Source organism: Spodoptera frugiperda, chromosome 4, assembly GCF_023101765.2.
Source record: "Spodoptera frugiperda isolate SF20-4 chromosome 4, AGI-APGP_CSIRO_Sfru_2.0, whole genome shotgun sequence".
NCBI lineage: Eukaryota > Metazoa > Arthropoda > Insecta > Lepidoptera > Noctuidae > Spodoptera > Spodoptera frugiperda.
The window spans coordinates 5,779,907-5,798,543 of NC_064215.1; the positions used below are offsets into that span (position 1 = coordinate 5,779,907).

Below are 18,637 nucleotides of genomic sequence, written 5' to 3' on the forward strand. Positions count from 1 at the left end.
CGAACCAACGCACAGAACCACTCACTGTTACTGTAATATCCGATGACATCACATTATACATTAAACGGAAACATCTCGAAACAGCTCCCAATTTACTATCTAAGTATTGTTGATATAGAACCACATTTTCTGCGAAATAAATGCTGCTACCACTGAAAGTTAAAATCAAATTTCTATTCAAGCAAAACTTTGTTTCGACAGCTTTGCAAACATCTAGTAAAGTTGAAAGGTATTCAATTACGCTTCTCTGAGTTTCCCAGCATATACATATTCGGTATTGCAGTAAAAACGGAGCAAACAGGACATTTTAATTAGTTTTCTTTCGCCTAAGCAAAAGTACAGTTTTTGCTTCGAATAAATTTCAACCAGTATTGGTTTTTGCAATTGCATTGCAATCATATAATTAGTAAATGAATTATGTTTGAGGATCTTCAAACACTATTACTAAAATATCTGAAAAATATTACAGTAACAAAAACATGATGACATGACAGCATACATAAATAACAGAAAAGTTGCAGCATCGAGCATCGTCAATTTATTTATACGTGCTTTCGTGTGTACTACACCCGTGCTACGACGTAGCCCGCTACGTGCTACGATCGACTGGTCGTAGCCGCGCGTCTACATGAAACTTTAATGTGTGTAAAATATCTTTTGGTTTCTCCGTTTCAAATGTAATGCTCTTCATTTATATATTTTTGATTGAATTGTTGCATTATACTGTATAAATAAGGCGCTGCCTTATACCGTCTAGGGTTTAGTGATCCCTACTGCATGCTGGGAATACAACCGGCATCTCTGCCGGCTTCTCCTCGTGCTTCTGAGGATGAAGGGCGTAAGCATGGCTTCAGGCTGAGCTTCAAGCGCCGCGACGGTCGGCAGCAGCGCGACAGTCTGGGCCGCTTGCCCGCTCGCTACATACGAGCTACTAGCGTGCGGCCACACACGCTGTCGCCAAAATGGAACGAGACTTTCAAGTTGTAAGTGTCTAATTACAATAAGTTTTCTTTTTCTACATATTGAAATCTCCTTAAGCTCCTTTAACATCTTGAGTTACAATCATAAATAAGTTCATCAGACACTTATCTCCCCCCATTGGGTTACACACTGTTACCGTCTCATATTTATTTTACAAAATACAAGATCGATAAGACGTTGAAACTTGCAGCGACATTGATGATATATCGTCGGACGTGCTGCACTTGGACATATGGGACCACGACGACGAGAGCTCGGTGCTGGACGCCGTGTCCCGGCTGAACGAGGTCCGCGGGGTTCGTGGACTCGGCCGCTTCTTCAAACAAGTTTGTCAGAGCGCTCGTCAAGGCAGCCAGGACGACTTTCTGGGTGAGTTCTAACTTGAAAAATGTTAATCAAAAGTTACAATTTTCTTTCCCTCTTACATTGTTGTAGACTAACTCACCTGTAAACCTGAGTAATTCCGTAATCATCTTTATTTTAAAACACTTTTCTAGATTACTAAGTTTCATTATTAAAACTTTAAAGTATTAAATACTTACTGTTGTAATACTAGGGTAATTATTTTAAATAACATTTTCGGGTAAGAATTTGTAATATTGATATAAAATGATAGTAAAGAAATAATATACAACTTTACTTGCGGAATGCGTATTCTCTTGAAATTGTTAAACAGTATCTACGAATGTACCGTACTGAAATACGATCATTGGCTGACCTACAAATTAAAAATACATTCGAAACTCCATGAATAACAAAAACGATGAAGGAAAATGCTATTTAAAAATATTTTATATCCACGTAGGGTTTACCTTTGCATAACAATACACATTTCATATTGTTTATTATCATTGCAAGCGTTATGTGCAGCAGTATATGGAACACTAATTGCACACTGGCACTAGATGGTTTTATTGTTCCACGCAATGGTTACCGTCATTTTACTGTCATTTGAAAAGAATAATTTACCCTTCTACTGCTACTATGCCTACATAAACATATATGTTAATTTACTATGCAAATATCGCAGCTATTTCCCGCCCTCCCCTCGCCTCGCCTCCCTCTACGACCCTATTTCGGATGGAATTTTTAAAAGACTCTTTATTAAAGATGTCCACTTTGTCAAATTCAAAGTTCAAAGGCTTCGTAAAACCGGAGATTTAAGTTAAACTTAATGAGTAAGTCGACGAGATTTGGTTTGATAAGTATTTATGTAACTTCAAAGGGAAATGGTACAAAATGTCGTGTAATCTTTGAATTCATTCGAAAATATACTTGATAACTGTCTTAATGAATAGAAGTTAAAAGCGTTTTTGAACAGGTTAACAAGGTAAAGTGAATGGTTATAAAGGAGTTTGTGACTGTTTTGTTAGCTTTGTTATCCTAAAACTATTATTATTCTTTGATCTGTCTGTTTTATAATTAAGCTGAAACCGACTCTGCGTCTAGTAAGTGTAAATACATTTTACCATTAGCATTTGCTCAAAACAAAAGGTGCGACTATATTCGTTCTCCAAAAGAAAGCCGCCACGGATAAGACGAATTTAACAAAAACACAACAAAAATCGTTAAGAATTTCCGCGAACACTCAACACAGACGTGTTTAGGTTGATGATGATTGATGATAATAATTATTTCTTATTGCTAGATGAAAAAGTTTTCCGTTGTTACAAATAAAATAACAAAACATAACGTCACGACTTAGAATCCCCAAAGAGGTGGGCAGGACGGCTCATTATACAATGTAACACACACATTTAATCTATGCTAAGCTATGTTATAATACCAAAGAGTCTACTACAACACATCACTCAAAATTCTAGACTCGGTGTGATTATAGAGCAATTTTTGAAAAACCTAAAATATTATCTAGTTGCTTCTTGTTTTGTTATATATATTTTTTTTAAGGGGGAATATCATTCAATGTCTTCTTCTTCCGTTTCTCCCGCTTTGAGGCGGGAGGGTGTCACACTCTTACTGACTAAAAACCACCCCGTTCCTACTCCTGCTTTTCGAGCCGGAGCCCCGGAAAACCCGCTAGGTAATCAGCTCCGAGACTACACTACCAGCGAAGTGTTTCTTTCCAATAAGCTTTCATTTACCTTATTCATATAGCCTTGAAGCAATTCCATGAACATCAGACTCCATTACTATTCAATTTTGGTTAAATAATTACTTAGAAATTCACACTAAGTTAGTAAGTTACGTGCTTAATTTGCGGCACAATTTAACATGCTATGTTACAAGTTAGGTGAGGTTGACTCAGGTACCTATATTAACGTAGTTACTCCGTCCGATTTAATTTTGAATCGATTAACGGTCAATCTAAAACCCGTCGGACTCGAGTATGTAATCTCGGTTGTACGTACATAAAATGCGACCTAGATTAAAATGATCAACATGGCCGCCAAGTTAGGTAAAAATTTTGTATGTAAAGTCTATTTATTGTTAGACCTAATCCGTAACTTATGAAAGTAAAGAGAATTTGACTTTTGAATATTTTTGTGTTATATGTATTTACAAAAATTGGAGAAAGTCAATAATATATTTGAGAAAATATAGGCCATTAGACAGTTAATGACTTGTTAACTTAGTAATCAAGACGAAGTAATTACTGAGTTAGGTATTCACGAGGATAACTCACTTGAAACTATCCTTGATGCAGCTTGTATTGCGCTTCCCAAGAACAAACTATCCAAACCACTAATGAGTTCTTGTGTTGTACGTGTTTTAATGAGACTGCATATGTTATTACGAGTTAAGGTTTAGACATGAGCACTACTTGATATCATACTAATTTATTAAATTCGGTCTTCAAATGTACCGTTTCATAACTTTTGATGTGATTGAGTATAAATAATGAAACACTTTAGTACATTACATTAAAGGGATTGTTTCGTAAATATATGTATAACTAAGTCCATATACTAAGTCACCTTTGTATCACACACACACGTATAATGTGGTTAACCGCGGCTACGAACGTATACCTGACAATAGTCCCACAATCCCCGAGTCTTACTATAACATCTAACGTACTCCTCGACTTCGCTTCACGAACAAATATCAACTTTATTTAAATTGCGTAGGTATCTCTATACAACAACAGACAAAAACCTGCTCTATTCTCAATTATATTAAGTCTAAAACAGAATAACATTACAATACCTTTCTGCAATACAATCCCAAAGCATTTCAAAACGAATATCTATTGAAGCGAGGATGCCTAGGAAAACAAGAGCTAAACAAATAAGATCTTTATTAGTTTTGTTGTCTTGACTTGCAAAGTGTTCCCTGGGGCCGTCGGGAAGGCGACACGCGATCTTAACCCATCACACCTGAGTTTACTTAGTACCAACTACTGAGCACTGATTTCAACGTGTTTATTTTTAAGATAACTCCTTGAGTGGATGAGAAATGTAAACACGGCAAGACTGTGCATATTTGTATGTTTATTTCGCGGTAGCCCGGACGTTTAAGTTGCCTGCTTCTCTTGCATGAAAATGCAGGTTGCAAACCTACCAACGGCAGGTACCAATGTAACATTTCCGAGTTATACATATGTAAAATTATTTAGACAGCACTGACAAATGGTGAAGGAAAACACCGTGAGGAAACCTGGGTTTATAATTCCTAATTATTATAAGTTTGAAATCACTAACCCGCATTGAACAAGAGTGGTGATTAATGTTCTTATACTTTACCTTCTCCATGTGAGAAGAAGCTTATGGTCAGCAGTGGCTCATTTATAGGGGCTGTTGATGTGATGTGCTGTGCTGGAAATAAACCACTGATTTATATTTTTGTGAATCTTTCTCTTTGTGGGCTTTGAGATTTCAGTAACAGTATTTTTTTGGTACGATAATAACTTTAAAAAAGCTAAAAAAACAAACAATTTAACGTAACTTAACCGAAAAATTGGTGTGTCTGCCTATACTTTTGGGGAATAAATGTGTTGTAAAATATCAAATACGTGATGAAATACATAGTACATTAACCATCAAAATTCATGCAAGCACTAACAGCTGTTAGCACTAATACCTATAAGCAGATCTAATGATAATGGATGTTAGACAGATTGATGAACAACGCAGAAAGATTAATTGATAGGAAACCTAATGGACACGTGTGACGAGGCAGCTACACGAATATATTGGATTGTATTTAGAATTAATTATTTTTGTTATCAGTCAATCATGGCAGACAGCTGCTACGAGGCTTCATAGAACTAATTGAAGAATATCAAGGGCCGCCAATTAATTTCTTCTTTCGACGATGTCTGTGAACTTTCTTTTATTTCGATGGTTTCTTTTAGAATTAAAAGATATTAGAGACTTTAGCGTCTACCGGGCGAGAGATTTGTAATTGGTTAAGATTTGAGGCGGTATTAACATTGCTAATTTGTGTACGATGTATTGACGCAAGCGATGCGATGGAGCCTTGAACCCCTGCTAAGCACAATAATGGCGGTCGCTTCTGATATAGCTATAGGCACTTACATAACGTTTCCCAAATCTCGACTTGACTCGAATACTAAAAACTTTAGCGTCACATCGGCTGATACTACACTTTGCGTCTTAACTTCGGATCAAAGATTGCTACGAAGGAAGAAATTGTGTAGTTCTTTTACTTCATTTATGTAGATATTAAACAATCTTTTAAATCTGGATTGTAAAATAAAATTAAAAATCATACAGTGCTATATTATGCCGCACATTTAAATGTACCAAAATATTAGGGAAATAAATATTTGTATCAGAAAGCTGATTGGTTACAAGCTATATAATCAACATTAATCACACAAAGTACTGTATTCATTCAATCCCTAAAATATTTTACATAGAGCGAGCAGTTAGTTGAGAAATTACATTTTTATGGGTGGGTGACACGCGAAACTGTCCAACAAACTAATAAAGCTGGGTTCATACAAATGTAAATGTGTAATGAATGTAGTATGGGTACAATGTATTCAAATGAGAGGTGCGAAGCGTTTGCTTGCATTCAGAGCAGCGAGACCGAATCGAACGCTGGTGTGGTGTGAGTGCGAAATGAGCCCTTGTTTTATGTCCACCGCTGTACCTACGTCAATGTTTGAACAACGCGACACTCACGCACTCATGCCACATAAATCTGTTTATGATAGTGGGAGTAATCTGATAACATTGCAATGCTCTTGTGGTGTGTGTGTTCCTTTGACGTCAAATGAGGAGACTCATTGAATGGCTCACTGAAACTAAGCCATCTTGATACTGAGACTCGTGTTCATTTTATGGAAATTATGTACTTCGACTATATCCTGTTTCTCTAGATCTTTTAACATTAGTACACTATTTAACTTAATTATAGAGTATTTAGTTACCAATCTTAAGCAAAGTAAGTTGCCCATCAGGGTATAACGTCATGAAGATTTTTGTTCACAAAACGACCAAAATTAGTAAAAATTAAACTTAAATGCAGTGTGAAATATCTACATACATACGTAACATTTCTGCCAACCTCTAGAGGACAATATAAATGGCTTTAAACTCCAAAAAAATGTCCTAATACACAGTATTTTATTACGAATACTGTATAACTATAGGTATTATTTTCGGTAAAAGTTAATCGGATTTTATGGGTATTATTTCAATAATTTAGGAACGAGTAGCCAAGTCCACGCAGCGATGCAAAATAAAATGGCAGCGGGCTCCAAATCCCGCTTCCAATGTTGACATTTTCAAATCTCTTCCAGGCTTTGAAATGAAATGTGAATTCATCGAAAAACTGTATATCACGATTTGATGGAGCAAAGACCATCTGTCCGTGCAATATTTTAGCGAATGCCGGTCGAATCGGTTTATTTTTGGTTTATGTATACTTACTCAATGTTGGAAAACGAAATATGTAGTTATTGCTTACATATCGACCTAAACGTTATGTGTTTAAATAACAGTTTGAAATGAGTCAAGTCAGAATTTTCTTCTGTAAATCTGCCTCAATATCAATGCAATTTCAATCCAATAAATTATTCAGTGTAAAAACTGTATAACCCCAAGCGAAGCTATAGAGTACGAAATATAAAGCCAAACTGATTTTATTGATGCAATGGACGCTAGTGTTGCAAATCAAGAGTACGAAGTTTTACAATATCAATGTCGATCGATCGGAATTGGATTCGAAAGTAATCTCCCAAGTCTGAGCCAACAATTTGTGAATCACGCAAATAATTCTCCCACGAGTGAATCGAATATAGGTACGACACGCAGCTTTGTACTGCGGTCGGTTTCCCAGCCACTACGCCAACCTTACTTCAAAACCTATACATAAAATAAAATATTGAATTCAGCAAACAGAATGTAAAGGATTATTAATTTCAAAGGTTCTGCCTCACAAAAACAATTCACATGCAGATATTCAAATAATTGAATTAAATCGATTGTATTAAATTAAAATCCCCTTCAACATTATAGAACATGACAGGTACATTAATTATCAATTAAATTTCCATTTGTTTTGCGAACGTAATCGGCTTATAGACCGTCATTGCGCAAATCTGTTGATATTTTACAACAAAAATATATAAAACGACTACAGCGAACGTAGAAATAAAAACAAATATTTTCCCCACTCCAAATGTTCCGAATTCCCAAGTTTTGAAATGGAAACATAACTTCGTTAACTTCACAAATAGAACAACAAGTAAGATTTAAAAATATGCCATGTTTGATACTGTTTGCGTTTGATTACAATTTTCTGTAACATCATTTGACTTTTTTGATTAGGTATGGACCAAAATAATACTAATAAACTGATAACAAGTGATCAGCTTTATTGACTTCGATAGCTTTTAATCTCCTTTTCGACCCAATCTCGAATATACGATCACTAAACCCAAAACTCACAAGTTAAAACAATCCGTATTGTGTATTTTTATTTAATTATTCAGTAGCAAGATCATTTTAATTTCTATTGGACATCAATCAATGAATACTGATATTACAAATTAAATATTTTTACAAAATATTGGGAAAAAACATACAGTACCTACCTTCATTTAAAGTTTTATTTTTTTGTGTAGGTTGCGTGAACATCCCACTTCGTGAGATCCCGTCGACGGGTGTCGAGGCTTGGTACAAGCTAGAGGCTCGCTCGCAGCGCTCCTCCGTGCAAGGTCGCATCCGCCTACGACTGTGGCTGTCAGCAAGGGAGGCAGGACGACACGACGATGACAACTGGCAACAGGTAACAATACCGACGTAAATCCTTTTCTGGATTATGATGAATATTCGCCCATTTGTATTTTCCGCGTATATAATGTACCGAGTGACAGTTTCGTACACCGTTCCGTACATACGTACATTATTGTTTTGATAATAATTCATGCAAAATTTTACAAGGTAGATTTTTTTGAGCACTGGTATAGATCCGAAGATACAAGAATAAAGTTCATAAATACAAATAGACTAGGAACTTTAGTCTCTCTCTCATTTCACAACAATATGGACATTTTCATTTACACTATAATTGGAACTGCTGTGCTCCTCATTTGCACATTGATTCATTCTGGGTACAGCGAGGAGTTTGTAGCTTGGGCTAAAGTAAACTACTACTTAAAGTTTGTTATAACTAAGGATCGTGAATCCCATGCATCGTTACACAAGTAGGTAACCAAGTTGCCGAAGTAATTCTATCAATGAAAAAAGGTATCGTACTTACTTCGGTGCCCTCAAGTTTGACCACTGATGAAACAAACAAACCGTATTCAGTATGCCACATAATGCTCCATGCGTAGAACCAAACGGACGTGAAATCGAAAACCAAGGCACTTTTCCGTCCAAATGAAATAAAATAATTCTACGACACGATTTTCTTGCGTTCATTTAGCCCTTATTTTATACTTCAGTTCCTTCGATATAATAACAATACCGCTCCTTAATAAGCTTAAACAAATGAACAAATAGTGTAGCGCATATTAGAGTTACGCAGCTCAGGGCCTACTATTGATACGGCTCGTATAGTGCACTCTATGTAAAGCGTTTTATTGGCTCTTGCAGTGAACCATTAGTAGATGATATATAGGTGTATAAGAGGGCTTTGTGTAGCGGCAAATATAGCGCTATCGTCAGGGCCGACCCGCGTGTCAACCACGCTCCATCGCCCTTGTTGTTATTTTAGATCATATTCATCCTCTTTTATTTGCTTAACAACCCATAACCGATATAGATTTATCTGATATTGACAATATTCAGATATTATTAGCACCGAAATTAGCAATATCATCTTTAAGGCAATTAAAAACTCATTACTCGTCTCGTAAATACCCACTACGTATGATCTGGATAAAGTCGAGTGTTGTGTTACAGCTGTCATCACTGGATGTTTCGTATGAGCCTCGATAATCTCGAATAGAAGACAAAACAAGTAAAAGTTAGAAAAATAAAATGTATTTCAATAAAAGAGATCATAAATAAATTTACAGTTCAGTGCGTTATTTTATGCTCAAACACGTAGCGGTTTTTCATACACAAACACCTTGTATTTACAATAACTTGGATAAGAATGAATTCACACTTAAGAATATTTTAGTCTCGATAAAGATTTCTTCAGTATCTCGATAACGTATTCAAAGTATTCAGTGACTGGATCTCTCTTTTAGCCCCGCGTAATCAACTGAGCGAGCGACTGAAGCGAAATTGCGATTACACGATAAATCCAATTTATTCCTCATAGGTGCTTTTTTCAGTGTGACTCAGTCAGTGGTACTGGCTTTTGTACGCTTCAAAAGTTTTCACATGGCCGTTTTATTATTTAGCTTTGGAGATTTATTTATTCCTAAGAAATCTCTTTTAAATAGAAAGGGTCTTAAGCCGAACCGAAAAAGCAAAGGACAATCGGGCACGGCTTTCTGCATTTTAATTTTAAAAAGTCCTTACATTGTACATAACTCGCATTTTCCAAAAGGTTCTGAGAAAGTTGATTAATATTTCAATTATTTTTTTTTATAAATGATTCATTTTATTTGTGAAAATAGTTACCGTATAGCATATCGTATTACTTGATTCACCAAGGTACGTCAACACGAGCGTTTGTTCGGCGTGCTGTTGGCTCACGAGGTGGAGATGCAGCGCGCTGCAGCTGCTGCGGCTGCCGCTGCTGCAGCGGCCGCGGCCCCAGCAGGAGCTGCTGCGGCTCCGGGACAGCCCGAGGCTAAGATTGCCACCACTCCCACACCACCGTGGGACGGCGACCTGTGTGGAGCTGCGCAGACGCTGCTACACCAGCACGCTATACAGGGCGATCTCAGTGCGTTACAGGCGGCTATCGCGCGCTTTGCTGCTGCCTGTCGTTTGAACGCTGATGCTCCTCTCGATCCCAAGTAAGTGTTGTATTGTATTATTACTATTGGTGACTGGTGTTGAAAAAGCAAACGTGTCTTTAGGTTGTTAATCTTAAAACTATCAACAATTTATTAGTATCCTGTGGTTTTGTCCAGCATTGGGAACTTTAAACTCTTGGTAGGTTCACATTAAGTTGTAAGTCTATTGGAGATTTGCATGATAACTACAATATTTACTTTAAGTACCTTTATTCATTTGGTATAGGTACATGCACAAGCTGCTGATAGAGTTGGAGCGGGCTTGGTGTGCCTGCGAGGCTATATCTGGAAGTGGCAGCGGCGACTCGGGCTCGGGTGCCTCTCGTGATGAGGAGCGCTGGCTCGCCGACTGCTTCGGCGAGTACGTGGACCGCGCGCTACATCAGCTGCGCTTGCATCGCGACCTCTACCCCGTGCTGCACCAACTTAGCATCAACAAGTGAGTCACTCAAATAAACAGATACATTTTTTACTTTTTACAAGTATTCTAGAGACTTAGTGTCTTTATTTTTTACTTGAATAGTTTTATGTTTAGTTAAAGACTATTATTTGGTTTTATCGACTATTTGATGGAGTTTGAAGGTCTATAAAATGCCCATATCCCTCCCCACCTTTCATGCTGCATAAAACATTTTTTTTTATGAAACACGCCGGTTATCGAGCAGACGTATTACCTGATGGTAAGCAATCGCCGCCGCCCATGGCGTGCGGTGCCGGCTTTTTGGGAGTTAGGAATTTAAGAGTTGTTGTTCGGGATTCGGGGATGGGGAAGATATCAAAATCATTTAATAGAGGGATAGGGATAAAGGGACTTTGGTAGACAATAGGCACATTATCCTATTATTTTGGTTTTCGAGAGTAAAGTACGCGCTTTTAATATCCCAGCCTAGTAAATTATTTTTATATTTCTCAGCTAATATTTGTTTGACATTTGATGCTTAATATAATCATTCCACATGACGAGCTCATAATATCTCAAGGCAGTACTTAATAAAAATAAACAAACCAGTGAGTGGGTGGCGGCTAGGTTTATTTTCAAAACATTCCCCGGAGACTAAACTTTATCAGTGTATATTGGAATTGAATGGTACTTTACATTCCTATTTAGTCGCTCAAAGCGGGCTCTTACACGCACGAGATTCGATTTACTTGTGCTCGTGGCATCTGTCTAGATAAAGCCTTTTATACCGGCCGTACTTTGAAATTCAACGCTACGAACTAAATTAAGACCGTGCGTTCGATGGCGATTACGATACTAGCCATTGCAATATTTTTAGCTCAAACTTTAATGAAATCCTTTGAGAAATATTAACGAAATGATCATTTCAGGGGTTTTTCTTTTAAAAACTAATCATTTGTGTTATTCATCATAATTTAACAACCACAAATGTTTATAAATATATAGCTCGCCTTATCGCCCAATAACCAGTTGAAATTTGATTGGCTGTTAAATGTTGCGTGCAACATAAACCTTATAACTAAACATAATAACAACCGTGTTTCTTGACAAGCTTACAATAAAATCTACCCTTGTAATCTTTAGGGCGCTGGAATAATTGATTGAGCCGGTAAACAAACACCTACCGGTCGGACTCTTGACGACATTAATTTACCTTTACATAAAATGTCGCTTACTTATGATTTATTTGGATTATTAATTACACGGTAGCACCTGAGCTCAGGTAGTACCCACTATACATATTCAGTAAAACATAAATTACTAGAACATTTTGTCCGACAAACAGTTTACTACATAATTATACAGCGCGTTATGATATAATTAAACATTAATTAATTCATCGGAACTAGTATGTAATACGGTAATGTAATTACTGCAGAACTGAAAGATGATATCTGTATAATAGAGCTTATATAACTTAATAATTGCTTCTGTGGAGAACTGTAACTGAATACCATTGTTGCTAACTATAATCATATCGATTACAAATTATACGAGTAGTTTCTATTCAGGCATTAAGCACGTGCCTACACCATGTTCACATCGATAGAATTACGAATGAGATACGATTAGAAATAATATTTCCACATTTGTCATTATTTAAACTATATTTTAAAATAGGTATATAAATTTAACCTACTTTCTTAATAGGTATTAACACACAAAATGATAAAGATAAAATATTAAAGCTAACAATTTAAACGATACATTTCAAAGTAACGCTTTTTATTAAACGCGTCGTATTATTATGATGTCGCTGTCAAACAAAAGTGATCCCTATTAAGGAATGTTTTATTGCAACACTTCACTCGACATTCTTCCTTGATCTGTGTCTGAGGAGAAAATAAACTTTCCAAAGTGAAAAAAATTATCCAATTATGTTGAGTGGCCACTTCCAAGATTACCTACTTCAAGCATAAACAATATTTCTTTTCTTTATTATATTCGTTCAGACGCGGTGAAGTATTAGAAAGCTGTGTTTTACATGAATTATAACCATCGAATGGCCTTTTATTGGTTCTAAACGAATGGTTTTACTTTTAGCTCCTAATCTTTAAACGTATCGACCGACGCTCACATTTTGCGAATAGCTATTTAAAATCATGTAATCGGGCCAGAACGAAGCTGTAGAATATTTTATTTCATCGATCGACTAGCACGGTTTATTCGCCTCGAGAATTGTTAAAAACTGGCAATTGTGACTTGAACTGGCACATAAAGGACAGACAGGGCCAGACAACAGCTCTACTATTAGTAATTAGGCCCTGTCGAGTGTCGACATCCCTCGGGAACGACCCTAAATAGTAGTCGAAAATTTGTTTATTCCGAAATGAATGTCTCATTGTCAATTAATCCATAAAGCGACCTTCTGTAATAGCGTTTACTTAACTCTGTAGTATAACTACCTACATAGAATTGAGTTGACCCGTAAAATGTATAGCCGCACTGTTTTAATGGATCTAGTAACTTTAAATTGAGTTATTGTCTTTAGGTTGGAGTATCTTCTGCGATGTTTGAGCCAGCTCTCGCAAATGAAGGCTTTCTGGCGATGCTGTCCATTTAACAAGGAAATAAGGCAAGTGGAACGATTCTGTTCATTAACATTTTCGTAGTAAATATATTTATAATTATCGTGTAATTTTGTATCAGGTATTTCGTTTGTTCAGCTGATTCTGAGAATAATATTTTGGGATGCGTAAATTTTTCCTGTTATAATTTGGTATTAATTTAATGTTTCATAATAATTGTATCTATTTTTGACTGCCTCGTTGATCTAGCGGTTGTTTATACGAATTATAATTATGTAAAGAAAGAAAATACATATATTTAATTCATGGGTGTAATGTAATTAGGAAATTATCTCTCCAGTCTATAAGGCACTAATAAAATTAAAGTTATAAAAAGTGGAAAGACGCTATCTATAAAAAATCATTCACACGTAACAATTAGTGTGACATTTTGTTTTCTTCTACTTCAAAACAAAACTGTTTACATCTTCAATTATTAAACGCAACAACGTAATTCGAACTTAATTATATGTGCCTCACAAATTATATGTCCCACAAAAACTTGAGACATTAGACAAGCGTAAATTATTCGGAAGAGACAGCGTGGTTTCATAGTTCCCAGAGTATTTTTCGCGAGATTAAAGTCAGCTTTTCGCCCTCGCCAAATGAGTTGGGGGAGAGGATCTAGCACAGCATTTTCTAAATAATTGCCTTTCCAAATGGGTACGTTAAATAGCTGTGAAAATGAATCTGTGTGGTGTTGCCAGATTACAGTTTTTGTTGTAGCCTCTTGTGTTGGAATTTTGGGTAAACAATGCTGAACGAACTGTCTTATAGCATTGTTCAGACGCATTCTATTAGTTAGAAAATAAGCAATTTAAATTGATGTTAGTAACATTCTTCGTATAAACTTAAAAAATGTAAAAGTTAAGTGAAAACCAACTTTCAAACTTCACACTATCCTTTATGTCACTGTCGGAATTATATAGAACTTTCTAGTGACTCTGACAACTGGAACCATCTACCTCTCTGACGCCAGAAAGTGAAGCTATGCACTTTAAGACTGTCAAGTAAAGTCTAAGTCGTATACTCAACTTATAGTTTAACGAGTCAGTCATAGAATAGGTATGGGTCGTTAACTAAAGTTGCGACTAAATGAAAAGCACTCAAAGCTTTGAAACTACACAATAGGTATATAGCAAAGTTCAATTTAGGTAACAAACAACTACAAGAATACCCAGTGACATTAAAATCGCTTAGAAATGGCTTCCCTTGCACAATGTAACTATTGTGAGGCACGTGTGCAACTAAAATTGAGTGTAGACCACAAAGCGACAGTAACTGGACCAATAACTCGAACAATAACGTTGCACAATAGGAGCGAGATTGTGACTGCGCTCCGCAAGGGCACATCCGAGTGGTACGAGGCGCTGTGTGGCCAGGACACGCACTCCGAGCGAGGGGAGGACCTCGTCAACCTGATCACTCTCATACAGATCGACCTGCAACAAGGCCTCACCTACTACCACCCCCTCTTCGAAACGTAAGTAACAACATCTTACTTCACTCTAATTTAGTCTTGTCTACAAAACTTGCTGATTACAATTTGACCTAAATCTTGTTGTAAGATTTTACTTCGATCAGACATTTATTTTAACTTTCGTTAAGAGTAAGCTACTTTTGTTTGTGATTGTTGAAGCGAACTTCGCCAGTTATAAAATTTGTTCTAGTTTTCAGTCAAAATTACCTTAGATAGATATTTAATTATTTAAAATACAATTTCAATTACATTTTGTTTGTAATATTTCACGCTGCAGTAATTCGTCTGCAAATCTGTTTTATGAATCTAATTGCGGTTCAAAAGCCGGATCCAAGCCCTTTGCCTGAGTTCCAAATAAGTGGTCCCCACGGAGGACCCTTGAGTTGGATCCGTCAAAATTTTCCTCATCAAATTGATTTAATTAAGATATAAATACAATTTACTGTAGTGCAATAAAAGAGAAGTGAGCTGGTATGTGTCAATATTTATTTATCGATGTTCAGCTCGGAGTTTCCATTGTCGTCTGTGCCCCCATTCTTCACTAACATTACGTAAAGGAAACTGCGGGCGGGAAGTGAGCGTGTCCCGAGCGATTTATGCGGTTCATATTTCCGTTGTACAAAATTTCACACGTCTCGCTATTGCAGGACCAACAACGTGCCGTACTTCAGCATCGTCTTCACACAGATAGACAAAATGGTAAGTGACTAATGTTGTTACGTACAGTTGACAGCTACAGGTCTGCCGCACTCGTGTTCAATCATTGTCTACGGTTAGATTCACCTGTTACTTTAACCAATATCGACATATTACACTCGTGTGAACATTTTGTTAACGCAATACACATTTATTTTATAATATAACTAGCTATATCCAGGTTATTTTGTTTTCTCTACATTTACTTTTTATTAGGTTACGTTAGTTGATATAAAATATGAACATCGGTTTAAAAACTCGATGGTTAGACAAGCGTTTCTATTAGAGCTCCTTATATTGCATAATTAATGAGACAAATGCATTTCCCTACAATTTCCCACCAACCATATGTTTAGCTTCAGTCCTTGTTGCATATTTCAATAACGACATGAACCAGGTCATTGCAGGTCATACCAGTATATCGTATAAATATGTACGAGTACCTTCTACTCCGTTTTGAATTCATAAATTACTATAATGTACTGTAATTAATACGGTACTTACTTATAAAATTTATCCTTCGTCAATATTAAGCTTACGTCATTATTTAGTCTCAGGTCCGATTCCCAAGAGAATTAATTAATTAAAAAATATTTTAGTATTTTTGTGACTCATTAATAATTATTCCAGTACTATGTGTTACTTATGTATGTTTTTAATTCTAAACGCAAAAATCTTGATGATAGACAATGATCAATAAAATCATTTTTAAAATACTTAATTTGTACTGTATATAATAATTATATATAGCAACCAGTTTTGACAGTTCCATATATGTTGTAGCTGTCCGAGGATGTGAGGAACTGTGTGGAGCACTGGGTGGTGGAAGGCTGGTGCGGCGTCGTCGAAGAACCGATGTACGACGAGCACGGAAACGGTGGTGAGTTTATATAGAACAAAACGCACATCATATAATATGTTTATTACTTATTATATGCCTGAATGCCATATTGAGGGAGTATAGAGTCATTCTAGGAATCAGAAGAATAATTTATGGCCTACATACATACATATGTGGCAATGTAGTGTTTGAATATTACATGATGTTTTGGTTGTGCATCTCTACAGAACGTCTTGGAATAAAAGACACGACGTTATGTTGTTTATGTTCCCTTAATATTTTCTCAATACAGTAGTTGCAAGCTTGTATTAGATTAGACGATGTACCCAACAATTTAGGCCGCCATCGAATCCCTCGAGAGTTTTCCATTTCTTACATGAGTGGGCCCAGACTATACCCAAGTAATGACACGTCGATACTATCGATAAAACGTCTATCGAAAATATACATAGGCCCTGATCTATCTCGGTAAACTTTCACAAAAATATTCCAACAAAATATCTATTGAGTTTTAAATTTTTGTGAAAGAGTGCATGTATTTTGTAACTATTTTTTTTGCACTGTGTACCAATAGCTCGCAGCGAGTCGTTAAAACAATATAATACTTCAAACTATACTTCACTCATCGATTCGTAGTAACAACGTTCGACGGATTTCATATACACGTGTTTCCTAGTTTAAATAAATATATTGATTCTGAATAAACATGCACACAACAACTTCAATATTTTGTACTAAAAGCTTGTAAAACCCGATAACATATTTTCGCGGAAAAAGTTTAGAAATAAAACTGCCTGCTATAAATATTTACTCGCAAAGGACAGCAAAATATGCAAGGCTTCGAAAGGTCAACATCACCAGTATATATTCATTAAACTTATCTATATTTAGGTTGTAAATTAATAAACTGAAGTCGAGCCAAGTATTATGGGAACATCTGGTGTCTGCCAGCTTTCCAAGTGTATTATTAAAACATTTTGCTGATACTGAAATATTTGCTGTAATATGTTCAGTGGTATGGAAAACTAAGTTACTGTATTCAGTCTTACTTATTCAGCTGCAATTTCTATTAAAACCATAAACTTAAATTAGTCTAGGTATTATTGCAGATACATAAATTAATTATGCATTGCAAGTAAAATTGATTTTTTAAAACACAACAACTTTTTCTTCATCTTTATCCTACAAGTACATAAATGCCTGTTTAAGTACTTACATACCGTAGACTAACGTTATTTTTATCTAGTCTCTAGTTGACTAGTACTACCTTCGTACATACGATAGTATGACTGTTGGTTTTTCTATTACTTAGTGTGCCTAGTGACGATAGCGAAGACGCTGCCGTTTGAAGTGTTGTCGGCGGTGCGCGAGCTATGCGCGGCGGCCGCGCTCGCGCCGCAACCGCAGGCGCATCCCCACGCACCGCACGACCCGCCACCGCAACTGCTCGACGCCTACCTGTGAGTACCTAATTTATTATGTAACACACCGCACATCGGTTTCCTTTGCCAATTTTCTTCAACCTAATCCATGGTAGGATTGAACCATAATGTTTAGGAAAGTAACGTTGATTAGATTAAAGACAGCTACACACATAGTAGTAATTATATACATGGTTTAATTACGTACCTTTTAAATGTAATATTTTTTCTAAACTAGGTTAATCGGTGTTACGTGAAACGTTAACAACGTCAGACGTTGATAGCCCATCTCTTGTCCATATTTCGGTATGGTTGGTGCTTTATTGTATTCGAGAATGTTCAATAGTTAACTCTGTTAAACTACGAACAATAACTCAGACGGCTATGTATAGAGACTAAGCTTCACAAACTGTTAGTGTATGTCCTATCTTGTATACCGAGTATAGGATATACATTATTGGATATTCCAGATAGGGCACGGCGGGTAAGCTTGCGTCACTATTTATTCAGCTGTCACCATGTGTTAAACTCTCGAATATCCTGCAGCACCTAATAGATTCAGGGTAACACGAGCTCCTCTGATCTGTCACGCCGCATGAACCGACCGTTAACGTTAATCTGGTTTCCAGCTAGTTTGCTACCACACACAGTGCCACTGACAAATGATTGATTAAAATCCGAACGCAGTGACAAAAGGCAGACGTTTTCAAACGAAATTGGAAAATTTGATTTTGATAACTTAATTTTCATGATTCGGAAATTCTGTCTGTTTTTTCATTCCTACCGACACGGCATCAGAAACATTAATCAAGTAAGCGATAACGAGGCATGTCAAA

General features: G+C 36.4%; 1 protein-coding gene across 2 annotated transcripts in view; it reads left to right on the top strand.

The window, feature by feature from the left end:
- The window catches only part of LOC118272684 (BAI1-associated protein 3), a 60,135-nt gene that overhangs the window by 28,339 nt on the left and 13,159 nt on the right, over positions 1 to 18,637 (top strand). Inside the window, exons 6-15 of one of the 2 annotated variants that reach the window (XM_035589318.2) lie at positions 758 to 983; positions 1,172 to 1,350; positions 8,039 to 8,202; positions 10,029 to 10,336; positions 10,563 to 10,775; positions 13,288 to 13,371; positions 14,682 to 14,846; positions 15,491 to 15,542; positions 16,323 to 16,419; positions 17,693 to 17,840. In XM_035589318.2, the coding sequence (XP_035445211.2) occupies positions 758 to 983; positions 1,172 to 1,350; positions 8,039 to 8,202; positions 10,029 to 10,336; positions 10,563 to 10,775; positions 13,288 to 13,371; positions 14,682 to 14,846; positions 15,491 to 15,542; positions 16,323 to 16,419; positions 17,693 to 17,840 (1,636 nt within the window). The remainder of the gene's footprint in view (positions 1 to 757; positions 984 to 1,171; positions 1,351 to 8,038; positions 8,203 to 10,028; positions 10,337 to 10,562; positions 10,776 to 13,287; positions 13,372 to 14,681; positions 14,847 to 15,490; positions 15,543 to 16,322; positions 16,420 to 17,692; positions 17,841 to 18,637) is intronic. The other variant, XM_050708008.1, reaches the window with a different exon arrangement.